The 23,472-nt window shown below is 37.6% G+C and overlaps 1 protein-coding gene across 3 annotated transcripts; it reads right to left on the bottom strand.

The window, feature by feature from the left end:
• Nucleotides 1-633: 633 nt before the first annotated feature.
• Nucleotides 634-12,950, bottom strand: LOC126190981 (uncharacterized). 3 transcript variants are annotated; one of them, XR_007538306.1, is made up of 4 exons: nucleotides 12,795-12,950; nucleotides 3,471-5,542; nucleotides 1,411-1,501; nucleotides 634-905 (listed from the first exon to the last, which is right to left on the bottom strand). XR_007538306.1 is itself a non-coding variant. In XM_049931655.1 (3 exons), the coding sequence occupies exons 1-3, from the start codon at nucleotides 12,901-12,903 to the stop codon at nucleotides 1,484-1,486; spliced, it is 2,199 nt and encodes a 732-aa protein (XP_049787612.1). In that variant the 5' UTR covers nucleotides 12,904-12,950; the 3' UTR covers nucleotides 634-1,483. The 3 variants fall into 3 exon arrangements, 2 of the variants coding, with proteins under 2 accessions (XP_049787612.1, XP_049787611.1); XM_049931655.1 differs by having other exon boundaries at nucleotides 634-1,501; XM_049931654.1 differs by lacking the exon at nucleotides 1,411-1,501.
• Nucleotides 12,951-23,472: the final 10,522 nt, after the last annotated feature.

The following is a 23,472-nucleotide window of genomic DNA, read 5'->3' as shown; positions in this document are numbered from 1 at the left end:
ATGAACTTACTATCTAAACTATTCATCAACAACAAAATAATTACATATAAAGTCAAGTTTTTATTTGCACTTTAGGATCAGAAATTCTCAGGTGACTATTCGTTTTGACATTTTAATACCAAATTAAGAACATAGTTCACAATTCAAACCATAAAATATATATAACTTTGCTGATACACTCTTGTTTTGTTGATAAAATTGTAGTAGGTGGTAGGAATTGGTTTCATGGTGAAAGTTTTTATCCATACTTAGATTTTGTCATTTTTACAACCAGAGGCAGATGTGTTATAAAGAAAAGTAACTCTCTGTATATTGAAGTGTAATTAGTTATCCTCTATAGTATCTTTATTGTATGTTACTTCATTCTGTGCTGCAGTCAAGTACTTTTCACACTTAAGATTCCCACCAGATTTGTTTGTGCCCTGGATGATGTCCTGCTTCCAGAGCATTGCTGTCCTTACATAAAGCAATGCACATGATGCAGGATTCCACCCACGGCAGTATATGCCCATACTGATGAAGATTATTCAGCATGTCATGTATACTGTGTGTCGTATGTCACAGTCATACTTTTCTACCTGGCACTAGTGTACAGTTAGATACACTTAGAAATGAAAGATTAAAATAAATTAATATGTTTCATAGAAGTTTTATTTAAAATGTATGTATGGTACCATAAACTGAGCAACACTAAAATTCTATCAGTCACAAAAATATTTACTAACTATTATCATAAATATATTTGGCAAATTATTGCAGTCTTCACATTGCTAAGTATGTGATAGCATTCTCATTTCAGTTCATTTGATTTGGATTTGAAACCGAAAGTCCGTTAAAAATTAATGATGCCGGTTGTGGTGGTGATGGCTAGACCACTGTTCTTGGCCATAGTCGAGGCCAGTTTTCTGAAACAGTCCAAAAATCAAGATAGCATCACTAAAATTTATGAGGTATAATTTTTTTCTTATTTTTTTCTGATGTGAAAGAGAGTGAGGAAATGAGAAACAATTTATGAAACAATCCAGTGAAATGCACTTTCCTCAAGAAAATGAATATCTATAAAATATGAATACTGACAAACAACTAGCAGCTTTCTGTTTGTGGATATCATTGTTGTAGGAGTTAACTTATAGTGATTTGTTAAAACGATATATTCTCTGAAAAGGGACATGGAAATGATTGATTTTCTTTACAGGCAAAATAAACAAATCTTTTGTAATGAATTTTCATTATATATGATTGTAGGATTATGCTACATAAATGCGTTTTATTTGCAATTCAACATTATTGTGAAATATGTTATTATTTAATATTTTCTCCATAATTATAATGGAAGGATGCTTCCATTTAACATGAATGTATAAACTCTTTCTGCAACTGTTGAAGAGTTTGATTTCATCTTTCAACCACCTTTTGCTTTCAATGAGTTTTGCTTCTTATAAGTAGTTTACAACTATCCCACAGGTGTAGAACTCCAGAATATCTATGCTGGCACTTTAATCTGTAAGAAAGAGTTGTCATATAATAATATTCATCAGTGTGCTTTAAGTAACAGTTAGTTATATTTCAGATCAAATACAAATTTGCTGCAGTCACATAAAGAACAGTATCGTTGACATCAATCCTTACTAAACTATGATAGGTTTTTATAAATTTCAGGTGTATCAAATGCACTGAAGAATCACTAAAGTATTATCTTATAGAAGCTACTAATATTTCTATTCTTCCAATTTAACACTTGCTGTTCTAAAAAAGGAAAATTTTAATGTTTTCTAATTTACTGTGGACAAAGTGCTGTGATAACACGAAGATGATGTTTCTGTGCTTGTATGTTATCTTTTATTTTGTGAACACTGAGTCGTAGGCAAATTGTAAATGTTGGTTACAAGTGTACAGACAACCAACAACAATACAATGATTTTAGAAAATGTTACATTAAGTTTCCATGCAAATGTAACTCTACTTTTGGAGACTTCTGGTGGTAATTTTCATGTGTTTTAATTTCGTGAAGAAGAGGAGTGGCACACATTATGGAAATTACATGTAAGAAGCCAATGCAAAAACTAAAAAAAAAAAAAAGAACTGGTAAATATTATCAGAATTGGAATTATATTTAAAAATATTCACAGGCTTTTTATTTTTTAAATTGTAGTGTTCTATTTGTGATTTTCTGTCTAGTTTTGCAATGAAGGAATGACACTGATTGTAGCTGATAATAGTTTCTCTTTGCTTTTACTGGTTGTGACAGCTGTGTAGTTAATGCAGTGATAGTGGCTGCAGCATCCTGTACAAAATTGCTACTTGCATTTATGAATGTAAGTGTAAAAACAAGTCCTTGAAGTAGTTATATTGTGTTTGAATGTTGTAAAATGAATAATATTTAATCTACAGGAAATTTATTACTTTTGTGCTGAAACGAGTTGAAGATAGCTCAATGGCTCATACAGTTATTTAACACATTTAACTAATCTGATTTATAGATCACTGAGATGGTGCATTGTATATGTTGATGAGTTAATGTGTAATTAACTCCTGTTATGTTGGTGCTATGTAAATTACCAAATATAGTTATTCAATAATACTTCGGTAATTATATAACAGTTTGATTCTGTTTAGAGAAGAGGTTCTCAGCCCAATTACAAGTGTTTTTATTAAGTTTTCTGTGAGTCCTGTAGGTCACTCACACGAAGTTCCAGGATGCCAGCTTTTACTTTGAACCTTGCCTATCACTTCCTAGTCCTTTAAGAGGATGTCTATTTTGAAAGGTAATAACTCACCAAAGAGTTGAGGTGCTGAGTCATTGATAGGCGCATAAACTTTTATTTTTGTGCTAATCAGCAACTCAGCACCTCAACTATTCAGTAATTGTTATCTTTACTCCTGAAATTATGTGTATTCTACCAAGAACTTTCCATTGCCATATTTGTAAAGTGCTAAGGCATTTATATTCTCTCTCTGAGAATAAATAACTCCTCCAATCATTTCATTTTTCAAAAATAGGAATCAGCAGCCAATAGATTCCCAAAACCAACTCTGGCCTAGAACTTGAGCCATCTTTATGGCTGATGCGACAGGTGGGAAGACTGGAACGGTAACAATTAATTATTACCATACCAACAAAAAATAAAAAATACTGTAGTCAGTATTATTTTGTAATTCTTTCTTTTAATTAAAAATGAACAGTCAGTGCTTGCTTCCATCTCACAGTGAGAAATGAAACATAAATTCTTTGATTTAAGTATTATAGCATAAGAGAAAATACCTGTTTTGTGTAATGAATTGGATGTACAAGAAATCCTAAAATAGTGTTCTGTCATAACAACATAGCCTCTTCATTATTACATTTTTAATTGCAATTGTCAGCATATTTTTATACTTTTATGTTATTGTAATTTATGGAGCTTTTAATTTATTGGCCATACCTGCAGTAAAGAATTCAAAAATACTATTATGAGAGAAGTTATTCCCACCTGCAACTTCAGGCCACCTCCTTCCTGGTTCTGTGTCTCACCGCCTCCACCTCCTCCTGCTTGCAGTAACTCCTCTGTTCCAGGGGGCAGACTCTGATAACCTTGATGAACTGCCATTTTGATGCTTCGTGATACTGGCTCAGGAGATGGGACACCATTTCCTTTTTGTTTCTCTGCTCCTGCTTTTGCTAGCAAATGACAAAACAACTTCTTGCTTTTATTTAGAAGATTGTCACTTGTCAAAGTATCAGCAGTCACGGGTTCATTTGTTAGAGAAGTTAATTCAGTTAGTGGAAGTTCACCATTTGCACCACAAAGTTGTAATGCTGCCAAGTCATTATTTGTGTCAACACCACTTAAACCTCTCCTACTGTTTGATATTACTTCATTGTCAGTGTTCTTTTGAGCTCCTAAAGCAGCCTGCTGCTCAATTGCTGATGTCATATTCTTCTCAAGTTGTGTCAGTGTATCGAAAAGATGGCTGAGGTATGTCATTTTTGTTACAAATGGCTGCAAAGGATCAGCAGTTGGCATTCCTGCACCAGCTTTTCCCCACATCTTGTATGGTGACCCATATGTGGTTCCAGGTTTCTTCCCTGAAGCTGGAGATGTGCTTACTAATTTCTGCTGTTGTACTACTTCACTGGCAGCTTGCAACATACTATTCTTGATGTTTGCTAGCTCAGCAAGAATGTTATTCACAAACATGTCTTTTGCATTTTCGATATTGACAGGATCAGCCATGGTAACACTTCTTTCACTGAAGAGATCTGTTGTTGAGCTTCCTTCACTATCATAGTCGTCACTGATGATTCTCAGGAATTTCTCTAAATCACTTATTCTAATTTTCTCAGAGTCTGGAGAGTGACGTTTGGGAGATGAGTATGCACTGTCTTTACCGGTATTAGAATCATTAAGGTAATCGAAGAGCTGAGCCAAGAAGTATGGATATGCAGTTGTATCTACACCAATGCCAGAGTATCCTGTTGCACTAGGGTTTGTTGTATTAAGGGTCTGGAAAAGCTTTGTTAGAAAGTCATTCTTTTTAGTGATGAAGTAGGTTGGACTGAAAACTGGTGCACTTGCTGGATTGTTAACAGCAATATCATTTTCAGCAGTAGGACTACTTTTCTTATATGCTGGTAACCAAAAGCTTGGTGGTACTATTGTTGGTTTTACAGTAGGGCTTATTGTATCAAAAGCACTACCCATTTGTGGTGATGCCTCTGGAGAAGGTACTACATTGGCAAAAAGTTTGTTTAGAAAATCTGTTTTCTTATCTGAATAAGCTTTTGCCATTGGTGATATTAATGGATTCCATGACAGTGGTGGCTGAGGAGCGAGACTTTGCTGTACTGAACCAGGCATTGCTCTTGTTTGCATTGTTACAGGTTTCTTGTACTGTGGAATCCAGAAGTCCGGTGGCACTATCGTTGGTTTCACTGTTGTGCTGGTCTCATCTAGGACATTTGCACTGTCTGTTTCTGGCTGTGGTGTAACACTAATACTTGTAAAAAGCTTATCCAGGAATTGTGTTTTCTTGTCTGTGAATAGCTTTATCTTCTCTGTTGGACTAAGGATGGGCCCCCAGAATGGTGATGGGCCAGGGACTACACGGCGTTGTATAGAAGGAGTGTCATCATATGCTCTGATTAAATCTCTCTGTACTGTAGAAGCAGGTTCATCATTTGATGATAGCTGATCAAAAAGATTACTTAGAAATTCAGTTTTTGAGTTAATGAAGTCTTTAGGATTAACTCCTGATGTCTGAGGCACTGGAAAATCATTTGCAGTCATATCTGCTGAATTAGAAACTCCAGCATTAGGAACAAAGTTGGAAATAGCAGAAGATGAAAATAAACTGTCAAGCATCTGAGCTTTCTTGTTGATAAAAATGTTTGGGTCTACCACTGGGGGAAAGAATGTGGGCTTCACTGGAAGAAAGGGTCTGAGGCTTAGGAAAGGATTCATTGGGTTTGAAGAACTTGATGGTTTTGCAGCATATACTGAAGATCCACCTTCAGTAGCAACTTTAGTTAGCCCAGGGGGTCCATAGATGCCTCTTCTTTGCCCTGCAATTTAAAAAAGAAAGTATAATAGTAATATGAATATTTATATCTTCAATATATGAAAAAAAATTGAAATGCAATTTTGAGAAGTGTCTGAACACAAAATTGTTTTCAAGCAGGTGTTTATCAGTTTATTTAATAATGAGATGGAATAATATAAAAACAGAACAAAATTATTATAATTAATGATGCAGAAGACATTATCTAAGTCTGAAATGATGTATTTCTTTTTTGCACGGCTTCCATTTCTAAAATTATTTGATGTGGCAGTACAAGTTGATATAGACTTATCCATCCAGATTAATTAATTAGGTTAGCAGCAGCACAAGTGTGTATGTGACACCTTAAATTATTTACATTCATACAGGAAGTCATTCACCACACAGTTGAGGAACTGAGCAATTGACAGACACAGAAACTAGACTGAAATCATTGCTAAGCTTTCAGACAAAGTTGTTCCTCAGAAATAACTGATCTGTATAAACATATGCACACGCATGGTTACATTGTCCTGTAAGGATACATAGTTGGTAGGTCAATAAATTTTTTCTGATGATATTTATAAAGGCAAAATGGAAAATACTCTATCTGTACCTAATCATTTGTTACTTAATCATTCATTACATTTACATACTTAAAGGACAGCTATTGTGTGATGTAAATATGTACTTAAGCAGTGTTGTGTATATAAGGACTTGCCGTTTAGGGAGGACAAAACTAAAGCCTTATGGAAACCAGACTATGCATGTAAAATAACAAGCAGGGATGTATATAGGCTATATTAATTTCATTGTATTATTATTAACTTCATTGTATTATTTTGTTTTGTACTTTTTTACGTATATATTGTTTGTGTCCCATTTCTTTGAAATGGCTTACATGTACCCTTGACAACATCCATACAATATTTATTGTCAACAGATGGATAAATAAAATAAATAAATAAATAAATAAAATAAAGCCCAAAAAGCTTGGCTAGGATTTCAGTCTTCTTTCTGTGCCCGGTGACTGCTCACTGCTTCATCTTTGTGTGAGAGAGTTATTTATATACCACAGATGATTTTCCCATGTAAAATTATAATTTGTTTTCTCCATAATAAAGAGGAGCTACTGTAATATCTCCTATATGCAGGAGCCATATCTGTCTGGCAGAAATGGATAAATACAAAATCTTAACTAATCATGTCATATTTATTGTTTTTCTGTAGAATATTAAGTATCAAAAAGAAAAAGGAGATTTCAAAAGACTTGTTTAGAATTGTTCCTGGGGTGCACCACTAGAAAGTGCTAAATTTTGTACACCTCACGGACATAAGACAGCAACAGTGGGTTCAGATTTGGCAATTTTGGAGTTCCAGATCTGCAGGCAGATCAGCATTTGCTCAGCTCCCTATCAATATACAGTCTGATGTGCAAATTTTCATCAGCAGTGGTGAAGAAACAATTTGTTCTTCAGAGAAAAATACCATGACTGATGTGAACTGGGTAAAAATCAAGTGAAACAATGTTAAGTGAATCACATGTTAGCAGTTACCCTCTGGGGAATGTGGCACACACTTTTTGTAACAGACTTACTTGTTCATATGTGGATTTGTATGAGATGACTTGTTTCCATAGCTTCTACAGAATTCAATTAGTGTTTATATAATCTTCAGAAAATTACTCCTAGGAGTTTCAGTAGGCTGGTAGGTAGTTAAAATGATCATTAGATGAAGAAAGAACACATAGTCTGACATAATATATCTGGTATCTGGATCTGTAGAAGTCGAATGCCCACTGGAAGGAATGGACCTAGATGACCGTTAGAGGGCACAATCCCGTCACAGCACTGGACTCGTACCACCTCTCATTACATGAATACACCAGCCAATACTGTTCCTCATGGCTGATACAAATACAGCCACCCAGTGAATGGTCAGTCAGTTCTGTACTCACATATGATATTCTCAGTTACCATCATTACTGTATTATGGATTATTCATAAAAACTTCACTTGACACTTAGTCTTTCTCTATGGTCACACTTCAGATTATGTCTCTCTTTTCTCTTAGCCTGCTGACACCATTATGGTGAAAGTGTCCACTTTGCACTCCATTGTCTAAACAGATTGCTGTGGTATTGTCCTTGTCTATGTCTAGTCCACTGTCATCCACCCTGGTTTAGCTCAGCTTCTGCTTAGTGTCGTGTTCTCTTCTGGAGGTGGCCCTTCCACCTTATGGCTTCAGGTGTTTCTCTCCTGGATTCTGATGCATGCATTGATATTCAGTTATTCGTGGATATAGCAATATTCATCACAACATATCCAATTTTAGCAGTAGTGCTTTTTCACCTGGGTAATGGGAACTAATACTGTATCTGAAGTAATAGTGCCTGCCACAAACGATGAAAAAGTGTGGAATTCATGAAGAAGATGAATGGTGAGCTAGATGAGACATCTCTATGTATATTAAAATCCAACTCAATAATGTTTCCAGAACCCTGTAACTCCTAGTTTCATTGGACTTAAAATTGTACTCTATGTTCCCTATGGTGTGGCCTGTGCAGAGGTACATCAGATGTCAGTGTTAATAAAATGCCATTAAGTTATGAGGACAAGGAAAAAATTCCACAGCTTGACAATAAAAGACTATATGATTTACATAAAAAAGTTATTATCAGTTATTTTGTATTGGGCTACTGTGTTTCACTCAATGATTTGATAACAGTTTCATTTATGGGGTGAAGTCATGGGCCTATATATCAACTCCAAATATTTCTGTATAACCTGTTTCTGCATTTGTAATTGGTCAGCATTCAATTAATGCAGTTCCTATCCCACAGTTCCTCCTCATTCTTCATGTAAAATGTACTGTACACTTTCCTCTGATATGCCTGTGGCATCTATTATTTCATAAAGTGTAATGAAGTATCTCAAACAGAATGATCTCCATGCTACCCACCATGGATTCTCAAAATTTCAATCTTATGAAACCCACCTTGCAGTTTTCTCACATATACACTTATTATCAAAAGTACAATGATTTGGTGTAGCAAGCCAAACTATGACTGGAATGAGCGTATTTTGGTAGGGAGGAAGCAGAAAGTTATTTTGGAGAGTGACTAAGTAACTCAGGTGTGCCTCAGGGAAGTGTGTTGTCATGTTGTATATTAATGACCTCACAGACAACATTAATACTAACCTTAGACTTTTTTTTGCAGATGATGCAGTTATCTATAATGAAGTACTGTCTGAAAAAGCTGCACAAATATCCTGTCAAATCTTGATAAGTGGTGCAAGGATTGGAAACTTCATTTAAATGTTCAAAATTGTGAAGCTGTGCACTTCACACTTCACACACGCACACACACACACACACACACACACACACACACACACAACCACACACACACACACGCACACACACACACACACACAAAATTTACCAAGGGCACGCAGTGGATGAAAGTTTAATTCTTTTCTGAAAACATTCTTACAATAACAGGAATCCAAATTTCCTTTACAACTGGTCAAATACAATTACAGTGGAAGCCAAGGGAATCAAAGTAGCTTGCAACCAGAAGAGAGAATATTATCTAATGTAGCAGACTATCTCTAATCAAGAATTAAAGATAAACCACAAAAATAATCAACTTGTCATCAAAAAGGCTAAATTTGTGCACTATGCACAACACATCCTGAGAACAAAGCAAAGACAATTTAAAATATTATTTATGAAAGACAGTTGAATTTAGAATTACATTATCAATTGTTGTTGCTCAATGACCTTCTGAAGTCTTGTATGAGAACATTATTGTTGGGAAAACACCAAAGCTGAACATCATTAGCTCTCTGTGCCCTTTATCACTTTTATCTAAGGTAAAAATCAGTATTTAGATTTATCAAAGCAGTTCACTTAGGAAAGCTACAAAATTAGGTGGAGACAGCATGTGTAGCCAGTACTTATAAGGGGTAGTCATATGAAAGTGATATGGAAGGGAAAAAGTAAATAAACTGTTTACTATTTCAAAATTAATTGCCATAACTGTTAATACATTTGCTCCACTGTGGGAGTAGATGGTCAGTGTCTTCATGGAAAAATGTGTGCAGTTGCCTATGGAACCATGAATTAAAAGTTATATTAAAAGTTATGGTATATATGGCTGTAAACTGTATATTTAAAGTGTATTTTTTGACTCCTACTTCTATTGAAGAATCCATCCATGCTACACAGAAGCAGAACCAAAAATAAATGAATGGTCATTTTCAGTCTCTTTTAACTCAATAAGTGTTGTGTGTCTGACAGTTTACAACCTTGGATAAATTACCAATGAATTTTGTGCCTGGACACTCCACTCTTTTCTCATATGAAGCTAGTGTAAGCAAAGAACAGTGAAGTTAATTTTTTCTGCAAGTGTATTATACTTGTAAGTGACTTTGTTATTAACAAGCTGGAAAGCTTGTTTATAAGAAGTGAGAGAATACATGTATCAAGTAATAAGTATTCCTATTTGTGTAAATATTAATGCTATAATGGAGAAGATTGAATGAAATACAAACAATAATGAGTAGTATCCTAGTCCACAGTATTTTTTCCAAATAGTAAGTCATGTGTGTACCAAATTTTGTTGAAATTACACCAAGTGTTCCAGATTTGTGTAGTGATGGCAGTAGTATTACACTTGCATGTTTGATATGTCACCCCTTCCTACTGTCACCCACAGCCATAAGTATGAAACATCACAAGAACTGTTATCAGTCTACCTAGTCACCTCAGAAACTATGGATTCAACACTAATATAGTTTGGTTTTAGTGACTTTTACTTGGCATCCTCTTTACATCCTCACTCCCATCCCTAAGGGTGCTAGGGATGTCTTTCCACCATTGTATATATGTTCCACAGTTATACTTGCATGTAATCACTTTCCCAGTCCCAGCCTCAAAAACAGGGATGTTGGGGGTGTTGTATGATATCTTTTTATTCAAATAATTACTTCATGAGGACTATCTGAAGAAAAACAGTTGATGTCCATCTTAGAAATAGTGAAAGTTGAAATATGTAGTGGAAGACACAGAATTTCACTCAAGCAGGTGGATGGGAAATGAGTTTGGAGAACATGGTATGGAAATAATATAATAATGTTGCAGAAGATGTGTTTAACAAATGTAGTGCTTCATACAGTAACATAAAGAGGTTGAGCTTGAATCATTTTGGAGTAACAGAATAGGTGGTGACAACTGGGAATTGTGTGCGTACATGAAAATGGTAACCTTTATCAAAGCAGGTTAAACAATTATATTTCCAATCAGACCACATTAAACAGCCAGCTCAGACTTCTAGACAAATTCCAAGTGATCTTTTCTCCAATTAAAATAGTCCATGTTTATTATGTGGAAATATTTATGGATGCTTTGTATGTCTTCCACATTGACTGAAAACAGGACTGTTGTTTACTTTTGCATCACAATGTGAATCCATTAATTTCATCATTTGTGTTTCCTTGGCCATTATAAATTTTCTGAATGACAGCATCATTACACAACTGGCTGAATTTCTAACCTGTATTTGTGTCACATCTTTGGGTACTAGCTCATTTTTGACACTTGAAAAGTAGCAAGTTTTGTGAACATGTAGTTTTGTGCATACTACACACTACGTAGTGGTATGAGTCAAAGCTAAGCATTGTGTTATGTTGCATCCACAACTGTCTATAATGCCAAATAATAAATTTGGTTCTTAGTTATTCCTCTGAGAAGTCATACACAGTTTTTATTTTTGCCACTGTGTAATTTGCACCAACATATATGTTGATGGAACATGTTTAAAAACAGCCTGACAACCAAAACTGAAGTAACATTAATTTAGAGTACAAATTCAATGAGCTGTGGAACCATGTCATCATTCATGTAATGAGAATCTCTTAGAAACAACAAAATTTTACACTAAAGATGGCTACTAGTTAGAAAAACAAATTATTTTTGAAACTATGTACACCTGCACATAGGTCAGTTGAGAAAAATGTAAATGCCTGCACTTTTGCTCACAGTGCTAACTATGGGATATTTGCTACTTTCTATAAATTTGTTTAATTCATTTAGGATTTGATAAGGAATCTTTCTGCCCAGTTCTGTGTAAAATAAAGAATGTCTTCTCGTAATTAAGCAATTACTGTTGTCAAAAATTCTCAAAAGAACATGTGGCAGAAAATGTGGCTATACTGAAGAAAAAATCAATCAGGGGTCATTTCACAAGTATAAGTCTTAAGACTAAAGCAACCTTTGGTTCCATAATGTACTTTTAGTGAAATGAGACTGCTGCATTACTGCTTGTTTATGTTGTAAACTGTTTCCACGGCATTCACTGAAGCAAGGTATCATAACTATAAATATATTTATTTATAAGAAAAAAATGTGTACCACATTTAATTTGACATAAATTTCATGAAGATTTCATTCTCAGACAACTTCTCCAATGAAGAGGCATGAAGTTTAATTGAAATAATGTTCAAAAAAATCAGTAAATATCTATTCTGTTTATCTTTATATTCATACATATAACTGTTTCCAAAAGACACAGAAGTATTAGAAAAATACTGACAGTTATTCTAATAGGGTTTCATTATAACTACTGATAACAGAGACATAACAACTGTCACTCATAGGATCTATAATTTGTGAAATGTTTGTTACTGAGAAGACAATCCAGAAATTGATGTATAGATTCTTAGCTACAGTGTATGAACAATGATATTAATTGATGGTTTTTGTATTGTACTGTTCTGCTTTTGGAATGAAGAGACAAGGATATCTTTGGTATTTCATTGCCCTTTTTTGTTTTTTAATGTATCCAGTGAGAATAACACAATTACATCTATGCATACAATTTTTTTGCTACTGCTACTGTTTTTCATGTTTTTGGCATATGAATTGGCCTTCAGCTATTCAGTATGGCAACAGTAACCTAAAAAGTGTTGTTATCGACTTTTTCCAAAATACATTACTTGAATCAGTTTATCTGAACCTCCAAAACTGTAAAGGCCATGTAGCTATTCCTGTTGTCAATTGGTACTATTCTATCACAGAACTGAAATGACAGTCTTTTTTGGAATGGAGAACACTAAATTATCCAGATACTTTTTCTTACATAAATCCAAATTCCTACAATGTTAATGCCTCTACTCAGTCTGATTATGTAGGAGCCACTTAAGTGAATACCAACAGTGTACTAGATCATTCAAATAATAAGAAAGCAGTGTGTCTATTTATTGTCTACATACCTGCATTACTTGGTGTGAAACTTCTTTCTGCGGGGGGAACTGAGAAACAGGTTCCATCGTGTAAAAGAGATACTGCTGTTAGGAACAGAACTGTCACAAACAGCACCATTGCTGCTTATTGTCCAAATAACTTCTGAAATGAAATGCAGAGCGAAGGAGGCTTTTATATAACTGATTACAGTAGCCAGAAGTCACATGCTGCTACCAATGTGACAAGCATGGGGAAGTCTGTAAGAGGATTAGACATCTGCATTTTAAGCTTCTTATGAGATCAAGCAGCACAGTACACTCTGCAGCTGTTGATGTGTCCTGCTTCTGCTACACCTTACTTGAAAGTACCATAAAACTGAGGCAGCACTCTTTTTATCACAACCCCGCATTAGTAACCAGGAAGAGCTTTCCTGCTGGTTACCATTTTAAATTCAGTCATATGATGCACAATACTTTAAAATTTGTTGTACATAAATGCAAGCAAAAGACGAGACATCAAAAAAGATAACATAAATACATATTTCTCTTTTGGAAATGCATGCTTCTCCAAACTTATAATTAAAAAAAAAATCAGTTGACAAAAATTATGAAATCATTTATACATATGAAGATGTCTAATACAAAAATGCACCCATAATTTTAAATGTGAATGCAATGTGGTTGAATGCACCTCATGAATAGGTTCAAGTTATTTTTACTAAAGTCCCTTTTCATAAAAGCTTTCTTAACATTTGGTTTAGTTTTTTACAGCAGCTGAATAAACAATGGAGAATGATCAGAAATTCCTGAGTCTAAACAGGACTAGTTTTCACTGCTGAACACATCATTTGTTAAGATGCTGTCCATACAAGTAGCTGAATTGGCATTTTCTCTAGTGAATTCTTAACAATTTAGTTTAAAACCAGAGTTGTGAATTATGTCAACAAAATGTTTTGTGCCACTGTTTACCTGAGAGCCCATGGCCCACCGAATGTTGGCTGGAGTGAGGAAGCACGCTTCTGACGTTTGAGCTAAGTGCAGCTATTGACATGGTACATACATACCGTTTATTTTAAATTTTATGCAAGTCTTTTGCCCTTTTGGGCATTCTGTATTAATGTTGGACCATGCCTCTTTAGGCAGTTTAGTTTTAGTGTGTTCTGAAGAAGGTGTGGTTATCCGCACCGAAACTTAGGTCAACATCCGGTTTCAGTTTGCAATCGAGGCGGAATCTTTATAATCATTAAATTATTCATGATTGTTGATGTGCTGCAGTGTTAAAAGTTCTCAAATTGATTTGACTATTGTGTTCATGTCTTTTGGTTCAATACAACTACTTTCAAAGGAACACTCCTTATTTAAATAATCAAAATCTGTCTTTATTTCATATGTTATGCAGATATCGAGAAGCATGCATGAGCCCCCATGGGATCTTTCTTTTTTGCAAAAGCTGCTTGCTGCATTGAAAAGCTCCAGTTTATTTAAAAATTTTATGGAGTCACTAGTTAACCAATGCTCATCTAATAAGACAACTTTGATATTTTTGCTTTGATTGAGGTTAATTTGCAGTTCTTTGATTCTGATACTATCTGCCTTCCGACCATTCATATTCCAACACATTAAATAAGTTTTTTACTTTTCTTTATCTGCCTAAGTACAGATTTTCATAGATTTCTTACTTCAGTGTTTTCCTCACAACAGTTACTAATAAAAAATCCTTGAGATGGGCTGGTGGTGAGACTCCTCTCTTGTTAAGGAGACAGGTGACTCCTGTTGTTAATTTAGTTTCCATTATTGGTGTTGCTTTTTTCGTCTAGCTCACTTCATTAGACATTATAACTGGTGCTGTTTCTTCCTCACTTATTTCCACAAGACAGGGTGGAACTTCTGCTGCTGTTTTCATGTTGCTAGCATAAATTTTCCTGCAACATATTCCTCATGTAGTATCTACTGTTGACACTGTGTATGTACCGCCAATCTCTGAGTGTTCTTTTGGTTCTGTTTCTGAGGTTTCTGGCACAGAGATAAATGGACCATTTCAAGCCTTGAAAGATGTCACTTCTGTTGCCACACACTTCTTATTTATAGAATTAGTCACAACACATTTGTCATTGAGAGGTATGGCTACTGAGATATCCTGTTTCAGGCATAATTTTTGATCTACTATTTCTAAAATCTTGCAAATAATGAATTTCTCTCCCACTCTGTTGAGATGGCGGTCGTGATTTGTGTGGAATCTTCTTCCAAGTTCACTTATATCCACAAGTTGCATTTTTAAAGTGTCTGCAGATATTTTGAATGACTTTGTTTTTTGCACCTCTTCATTTACACAGGACCAGTTTGATAGGTCATGGCAATGTGCAACGGAAAAAATGATCACTTTTGTGTTTCTGAACTCAAGCAATCTTTGCTTAAGAGAAATTGTTAGTTCCTTTGTACTGCTCATTGCTATGTCATATGATCCAGCAAGGAAAACAGAGAAATCATTTGTGATCAGCTCCAATACTTTTTCACAGCTTACTGCAGTCACAACTTTGAAATTGGTACCTGGTTTTACAATGGCATTGATTTTGTACGTACATCTATTACTTAATTTGGTGGCTATTCCTCATCCTTGACTATCTGCAAACAGATCAATTTTAGCTGTGCTTGTTAAGAAAAGTTTACATGTTTCAAAAATACTATTGTGGACTGCTACGCTTTCTGTTGAACTAGTGCTCTCGATCATTTTTCCTATGGGAGACAGCGATTCCCCAGTTTGTTTGCTTGAGTTTGCTGATTTTCTACTGTTCACAGTCACTTTTTGTTCATTTTTTTTCCGTGATGCAATACTTTCTTGTATCAGGCCTGTCTCTTTTGTACAGTCCTGTTTATCTCCACATGGTTCACTGTTAGCTTCACCATTACAGTCCTCATCTGACTCTAATTTGTATGAATTTTTGTGCACTAAATTTAAACTGTTCACACAGTTTATTGCTTTCTGACAGCTGTTTTTCTTTGAAACTTTAATACATTATTTGCTTCATACTTCCTTTTTCTGCACATTTGAAAGAGCAAGCCAGTGTGACATAACTGTAATGCATAAGCTCACTTAAGCAACAGCTTTTTAACTAGACAATGGGAAGTCCAGGTAGGAATAACAACAATATTATGAAAAGGTTAGAGTGCTAATCACCATAAAGATAACACATTGAGTTGCAGAAAGGCACCACAAGAAGACTGTTACATATTTAACCCTTCCAGAAAGCTAAATATGAGGGTTGGAACTTTAATAGTGGCAACTATTTATTTACAGCTCATACAAAGTAGATACATGTTTCAAAGTTTTACTGACCTTGTGACCTTGTGTATAATCCATTGCCAGTGATATGGAAGTCATAGGATACTCTTAGTAGTGTCAATTGTGTTGATAGTTCAAGTGACGCGGTCTATTGCCTGACGAATTTGTAGCAGTTCTGAAGCAAATGCCATGAAGTGTTTCCTTCAGATTAGAAATCGAGTTGAACTCATGAGGGCTTAAGTCAGGAGAGTGCAATAGGGGGTATAGCACTTACCAACCCCATCAGTCAAACAAATCAGTAACACCTTGCACTGTACGTGCTTGAGAATTGTTCTGTAAAATGATGGTCAGGTCCTGCAGAAAGTATCAACACTTCTGCCTCTAAGCTGATCGTAGGTTGTGTTCCAAAAATGAACAGCACAGAGACAGAAGTGATGACACTTTCTGCAGGACCTGACCATCATTTTGCAGAACAATTCTCAAGACATACAGTGCAAGCTGTTACTGATTTGTTTGACTGATGGGGCTGCTAAATGCTATACTACCTACTGCACTCCCCTGTCTTGGGCCCTCATGAGTACAACTTGATTTCTAAACTGAAAGAAACACTTCACGGCATTCACTTCAAAACTGCTACAAATTCGTCGGCAATAGACTGTGCCGCTCGAACTGTCAACACAACTGCCGCTGCTAAGAGTATCCTACGACTTCCACATCACTGGCAACGGGTTATACACAATGCTGGTGACTACTTTGAAACATGTATCTATTTTGTACAAGCTTTAAATAAATAGTTGCGACTACTAAAGTTCCAACCCTTGTACATAACAGTCTTTTCATTGTGCCTGTCTGCAACTCAGTATATCAGCTTCATGGTGAGTAGCTTCTTCTTCTTAATCATCATCATCATCATCATCATCATCTTTGGCAGTTTCCAGCCTCTGGCCAGGTCTGTATGGAACATAGGCCTCTCCATCATCTTCTGTCTTGCAATCATCTCTCCGTCTTCACCTTGGTCCAGTCTTTTCCTTTCTTCTGGATGCATTCCTCTACTCCTTTCAGCCATCTGTCTCTCGGTCCTAATCTTGGTCTCTTTCCTTCCGGTTTTATCTCGTGTATCCTCCTGGGTATCCTCTTCTCCTCCATTCTGTTAACGTGTCCATACCATCTCAGCCTTGATTTCTCTATCTCCTTCTCTAATGGTTCCAACTCTCTGATCCCCTCATTTCTTAACCTGTATGTTTGTCACTCCAACACTGTTTCTCAAGAACTTCATCTCACCAGCTTGTACTTCGCTTTTCTCTCTTCCTTTCATAACCAAGGTTTCTGTTGCATATGTCAGAATTGGGACATAGTATGACTGGTATAAAACCTTTTTACTGATTTGGGGTACATCCTTTCTCCATATCAGGCTTCTGACACTCATCTGAAATGCTTCTGCTTTTGTCCCCCATTCATTTATTTCTCTGTCATTTTCTCCATCTTCCTGTATCAGGCTTCCTAGGTACTTGAAACTCTCTACTCTCCTCAGTCATTCCCCATCAACTGTTATTCCAGTTGTTCCTCTCTCCTTCTTTCCTGTTGTGATAATCATCTCACTCTTACTTATACTAAATTTCAACCAATATTCTTGTATTGTTCGTTCCCATACATCCAACTGTTCTTGTACTTCCCCCTCCTTATTCCCTTAAATCATGAGATCTTCTGCAAACACCATAGGTTTCATCTTTATTTCACCAATTACTTGTGCTACTGTACTCATTATAGCATCCATCACTACAATGAAGATTAATGGTGAAATTGCACTTCCCTGCCTCAAGCCATTCTTCTGTTCAATCCAAGCAAATCTATCTCCTCCCAATTTCACACAGCTCACACTTCCATGGTACATTTCCCTTATCCTCCAACTAATCTAGTTTGCTACTCCTCTGTTCTCCAGGGTTTTCCACACTTTGCTTCTAAGTACATTATCATACACTTTTTCAATGTCCAGGAAGGCCTATTTCATACTCATAGTGCCGTTCCTGCAGTTGTTTTACAGCAAAAATTAGATCCACCATGGACCTTCCTGTTCTGAAGCCATGTTGCTCTTCTCTCATTGTTCCTTCTAATTTTGCCCAAATTCTTGCTTTCAAAAATGTCTCAAAAATCTTTGCACAATGACTCATCAATGTTATCCCCCAGTAGATCTTGCACTCTTTTCTATTTCCCTTCTTAAAGATTGGGACAATTATTCCCTTCTTCCAGTCTTCTGGGATCATCTTCTGTCTCCACACAATTTTCATTACTTGATATAGCCATTGTATCCACACCTCTCCTGCTGCTCTCACCATCTCCACTCTTCTCCTGCTGCTCCCACCATCTCCACTCTTCTCCTGCTGCTCTCACCATCTCTACACTTAGCTCATCCACACCTGGTGACATCCCCCCCTTCATCTTGCCCAATGCCTCTTCCACTCCCCCCTCCATGTAATGTCTTTTTCTATTTGCTGTTCCTCCTCATCCAGGTCTCCATTCTGGTTCAGGAGTTCTACAAAATATTCCTTCCACATATTCTTGAGTTCCTCTTTATTCTCTACATATTGTCCACTTTTGTTCACCATTCGAGAATAATCTTTTGTACTGTTCTTCCTCTTACTTTTAATCATCCCATATAACACCATTTTGAACCTTCACTACCCTCCTCCATCATTGTGGTCCACTGTTCCATCCACTTTCTTCTTTCCTCTGCCACCACTCTTTTCGCTTCTTTATTTCTTGCCTAATACTCTTCTCTTGTCAATACTGTCCTCTTCTGAAACCATACCCTAAAGGCTCTATTCTTCTTCTGTACTATATCCTTTGGTTTCTCATTCCACCTGGGTGTTTCTTTCCAGCTCTTTTCGTTGCTTGTCCTCCCACATATTGCTTCTGCGGCACTTACTACTGTTCCCTTGAATTGACCCCATTCATCTTCTATTGTTTTTGGTTCAGCCTTTGGGATGCTTTCCTTTACTACTTATAGATACTCCTTCAACTTCCATACCCTTATACGTCTTTCCTTGTTTTCTGTCCCTTTATTATCCTTAGTCCCTCTCAAGTTCATTACCAGCAAACGGTGGTTGCTACCCAAGGCCTATGATGGTATTACCTTAATGTCAATTATGCTCCTATTCATCTCACTGTCTTATAGGAAGTAGTCAACTATTGACTTTCCCTTTAAGTCTTGACTGTACTAGGTAATCTCACTTTTCCTGAACCAAATAGCTTCTTAATCTTATTAATTCCACCATCTTAGAAACAGTTACCACTACCTACCAAACCACACATTTGAAATGCCTGGGCTAGCAGGACAGAACAGATTAGGTTGTGGAAAGGGGTCGAAATAAGTTGCACTCAATGTACAAACTTTATTTATTAACACACAATATTACAACAAGGATTCAAAACACTGAAATTTTTAATCGATGTCCTTTGATTAACTATAGATCGGCTGAAGTTCACACTCAAAATCGAAGACACAAGGCCTAAGCAAGAAATTGAAATACAAGGTTCTTCTGGAGGTTTCAACAAAAACTATTTTGTAAATCTTCAATCTAAACAGGCTGAAGGCCTTAGCAATTTAATTTTAATGGAACTTATCTGGAGGCTGCATGTTAAGCAATAAGAGGAGTTTCAGTCAAAAGACAGAAGGCCTTATCTTAAAACATTTCATGCAAAATTTGGCTGAAGCCCCCATACAAAAGCATAACAGTCTTGTGCCTTAAGAGCAAGAGAAGAACATTAATTTAAGAGATATTGAAACTCAGCTGAAGGCCGCACATCCGCAAATAATTTAACGAATTAATCGCTAGAAAGAAGAGTTTCAATTTTAAAAGGCAGAAGGCCGTATCTTAAAACATTTCATATAAAATTCATCTGAAGGCCCCTATAAAGAATAGCAATCTCATGCCTTAAGGGAAGACAAGAACATTAATTTAAGAGATATGCGATCTGAAGTTTTCCCAGCATATTTCCAATTTGAACAGTTCTCGGGTATCCGACCAGGTAGTGTCGTAATTTCTCCATAATATTTCGGCAGATGTACATGCTGCCATCTTCAGGTGGTTCCTGACGAATGCTGTGCTGTTTTTTAAATAGAGATGGGGCCGCTCCACGCCCGCACCAACATGGTGACCAAACCAAAAGTTCTACTGTCACCTCCATCAACATGTTAATTATCTAATAGGTGGATCACAGGATGCTGGGCTGTGATGTTATCCGTGTGTCTGGGTAAGACTATGCATTAACACAGTCCATCAGGTGATACATAGTGGATGAAACACGAGTGAGGGTAGCAATTTGAAGAGCAGAGGGAAAAAAGTGCCAAGGCTTGTGCCGTGGGAAAAAAACCTCTGCGACAGTGGGATGGGTAGTAAGAGCAGTAGTGGCTTACTAGCTGCGATAGTTCATGCAAGGTTGGGTTTGATATTATGGGTATCATGCAGTGTGCCAGTCATTCAGCAAGTGTGTTCCAACTGGATATCCAGTAATGGTGACTAATTAACAGGAGCTCACCTGTACTGCTGTGTTTGCATGTACTTGGCCATAGATTTTAGGTCCTTACAAGTATGTCGTTTGGTCTTTTATGTTTCCATCTATGGTTGTGGTTGTAGTTCCCCAGATTCAGAATAAGCGGGTTCTGCGAATGTCTGGAGTTTCTATAGACTTGTGTTGAGTTTGTGGGTTACCTCTGTGAGAGTCTCAAGTCGGTATTCCCGGTGAAGGTCTGCGATGCGTGTGTATTGTGGAGCATTGCTTATGATTTTGAGTACTTTGTTTTGTATGAACTGCAGGAATCGCCTCAGGAGACAATGGCTGCGTACCAGGTGTCAGTACTTCAAACGGCACATTAACAGGCTACAGGGCATCATACATGACAAAATACAAACACATAGAACACAACAGTGGAACCAAAAACTCGAAGGGCTGGACACTGCGTGACCTGGCGTGTGGCAACTAGCCTGACACTTCACCAGGGAGAAAATGTACACCCCAACGCTCCAAGGACCTGACGGACCTACATACTCAGCAGAGGAGAAAGCAGAACTAATGGCCCGCATACTCACAGCGCCATTCACACCAAACCTGGTACCATCAGATCCAGTGTTCACACTTGCTACTGACCAGGAGGTTTCACGCATTTTAGCCCAACCATCGCGTGACGGCATTCGACATGGTAGTATAGCCTAAGTCTTATGGGTTATACTGCATTCCACTGCTAGGAAAGCCCCTGGTTATGATGGCACTCAAAACCGTGTCCTCGAGGAGTTCATGGATAAAGCCACTGAATACCTAACACACATAACGAATGCCATACTAAAACACCAATATTTCCCGGCCTTTTGGAAGATGGCCAAGGTCCTGATATTCAGGAAGCCGGGGAATGACCACAGCCTCCCACAAAATTACCGACCCATCAGTCTTCTGAGCTCGCTCAGCAAGATTGTTGAGAAGGTGATTCTCAAACGCCTCACTAGGCACTGCATAGCAAATAACATCGTGAGACCGGAGCAATTCGGCTTCAGGAATAACCACTCCACAACACAACAACTCTTACAGGTCGTTGAACGTATAACACATGGCTTCAATACAAAAAAATCAACAGGGGTGATGTTCCTGGACATTGAAAAGGCTTTTGACCATCTATGGAATAATGGCCTCATTTGCAAACTCAGGGACACGGGGTTCCCCAACAGGCTGGTGCGTCTCATCACTCATACCTCACAGACATGAGTTTCAACACTGACGTGCAGGGAAAACAATCAACACGACACAGTATATATGCGGGAGTACCCCAGGGAAGCATCCTAGGGCCCCTACTGTTAAACCTCTACATAAACTATCTCCCAACCACACACAACACAACAATGGCAATCTACACGGATGACACTTGCGCAAGGTTGGAAACCACCAAACATTATGTCACGCTTACAGATTGTACTCAGAGTGGCTGAGCCTTGGTTAGAGAAATGGCATGTTAGAGTAAACATCGACAAGTGCGAAGCCGTTCTCTTCACTAGAAGACCGAAGCAACTGCGCAAACATCGATACTGCTGACCAATAACTCTACATGCACACCCAATACGTTTCTGCGAGAAAGTCAAATACCTCGGTGTCTGGCTGGACCAGAAATTACTCTGGGGGGACCACATACAACACATGACCAACCGAGCAAGCACGAGGCTCAAACAGCTCTACCCTATGCTCAACAGGCATAGCACACTGTACAGAAGGGTGTCGAGGTACATGTATATGACACTTATTCGACCCCTGATGACGTACGCAACCCCTGTCTGGGGATACACTGCGCCCACATGCCTGCGTGGATGGCTGCTCTCTCCTTTTCGAGAAGTGCTGTTTCAGTGGTGTGGCCATCCGTGAGTTACGCAGCGATCCTGAATTGGTGGTCTTGCTTGCTGACAAAGGCAATGCTACAGTACTGCTCCTGCAATCAGAATATAAGAGAAAAATGTACGAACTTCTCGATGACGCAGCGTACAGAAGGATAGAAGGAGACCCAACAAGCCTTCAAAGAAGAACTGTTGAACTTCTTCGCAGTACCTTTGATGGAAAAACTGTCAAGAAACTTCGACCACGAGCGGCTGTACCGCCACGGCTGTATGGGCTACCAAAGGTCCACAAGGATGGGACACCTATGTGTCCAATAGTCAGCAACATGGGAGCAGCAACCTATGAATTGGCCGAACACCTGACGGGTATCCTTAGTCCATTTGTGGGAAAATGCGAACACCACGTCCGCAATTCCAACCACTTTGTGCAATGTATAGAAGAACTTCGGCTCCAGGATAGCGGCTTGTTAGTGAGCTTCGACGTAGTGTCCCTCTTCACTAGGGTACCACTGAAAGAATCCATTGATCTGATAAGCAAGAAATTCGACAACAACCTAACAAGGCTCTTCGAGTTCATGCTCACCTCAACATACTTCCTGTTCGACGGAAATTATTATGAACAGACAGATGGCGTCGTCATGGGATGCCCGCTTTCACCGGTTGTAGCTAACTTTTTTATGGAGAACTTCGAGGAGGGGGCACTAGAACAAGCCAAGCAAAAACCAACTTGTTTCTTCCGCTATGTGGATGACACGTTCGTTGTCTGGCCACATGGACGGGACAGCTTAAATGAATTTCTCGAACACCTCAACTCGCTGCACCCCCAACATACAGTTGATGATGGAGGTGGAGCAGGATGGTGCCCTACCATTTCTTGACATCCTGGTGAAACGGAAACCTGACGGCAAGTTGGGAGACAGAGTATACAGAAAAACTACACACACCGATTTGTACCTAAACGCCTTCAGTTGCCACTACAACTCCCAGCGTAAAGGCACTTTGGGCACACTTGTTCACAGGGCACGATCGATCTGCGATCAGGAAAGCCTTCCAGCAG

The sequence above is a fragment of the Schistocerca cancellata genome, chromosome 6 (genome assembly GCF_023864275.1).
Source record: "Schistocerca cancellata isolate TAMUIC-IGC-003103 chromosome 6, iqSchCanc2.1, whole genome shotgun sequence".
Taxonomy (NCBI): domain Eukaryota; kingdom Metazoa; phylum Arthropoda; class Insecta; order Orthoptera; family Acrididae; genus Schistocerca; species Schistocerca cancellata.
The sequence above is the reverse complement of the archived record's forward strand: the minus strand, read 5'-3'. Positions and strand labels throughout refer to the sequence as shown.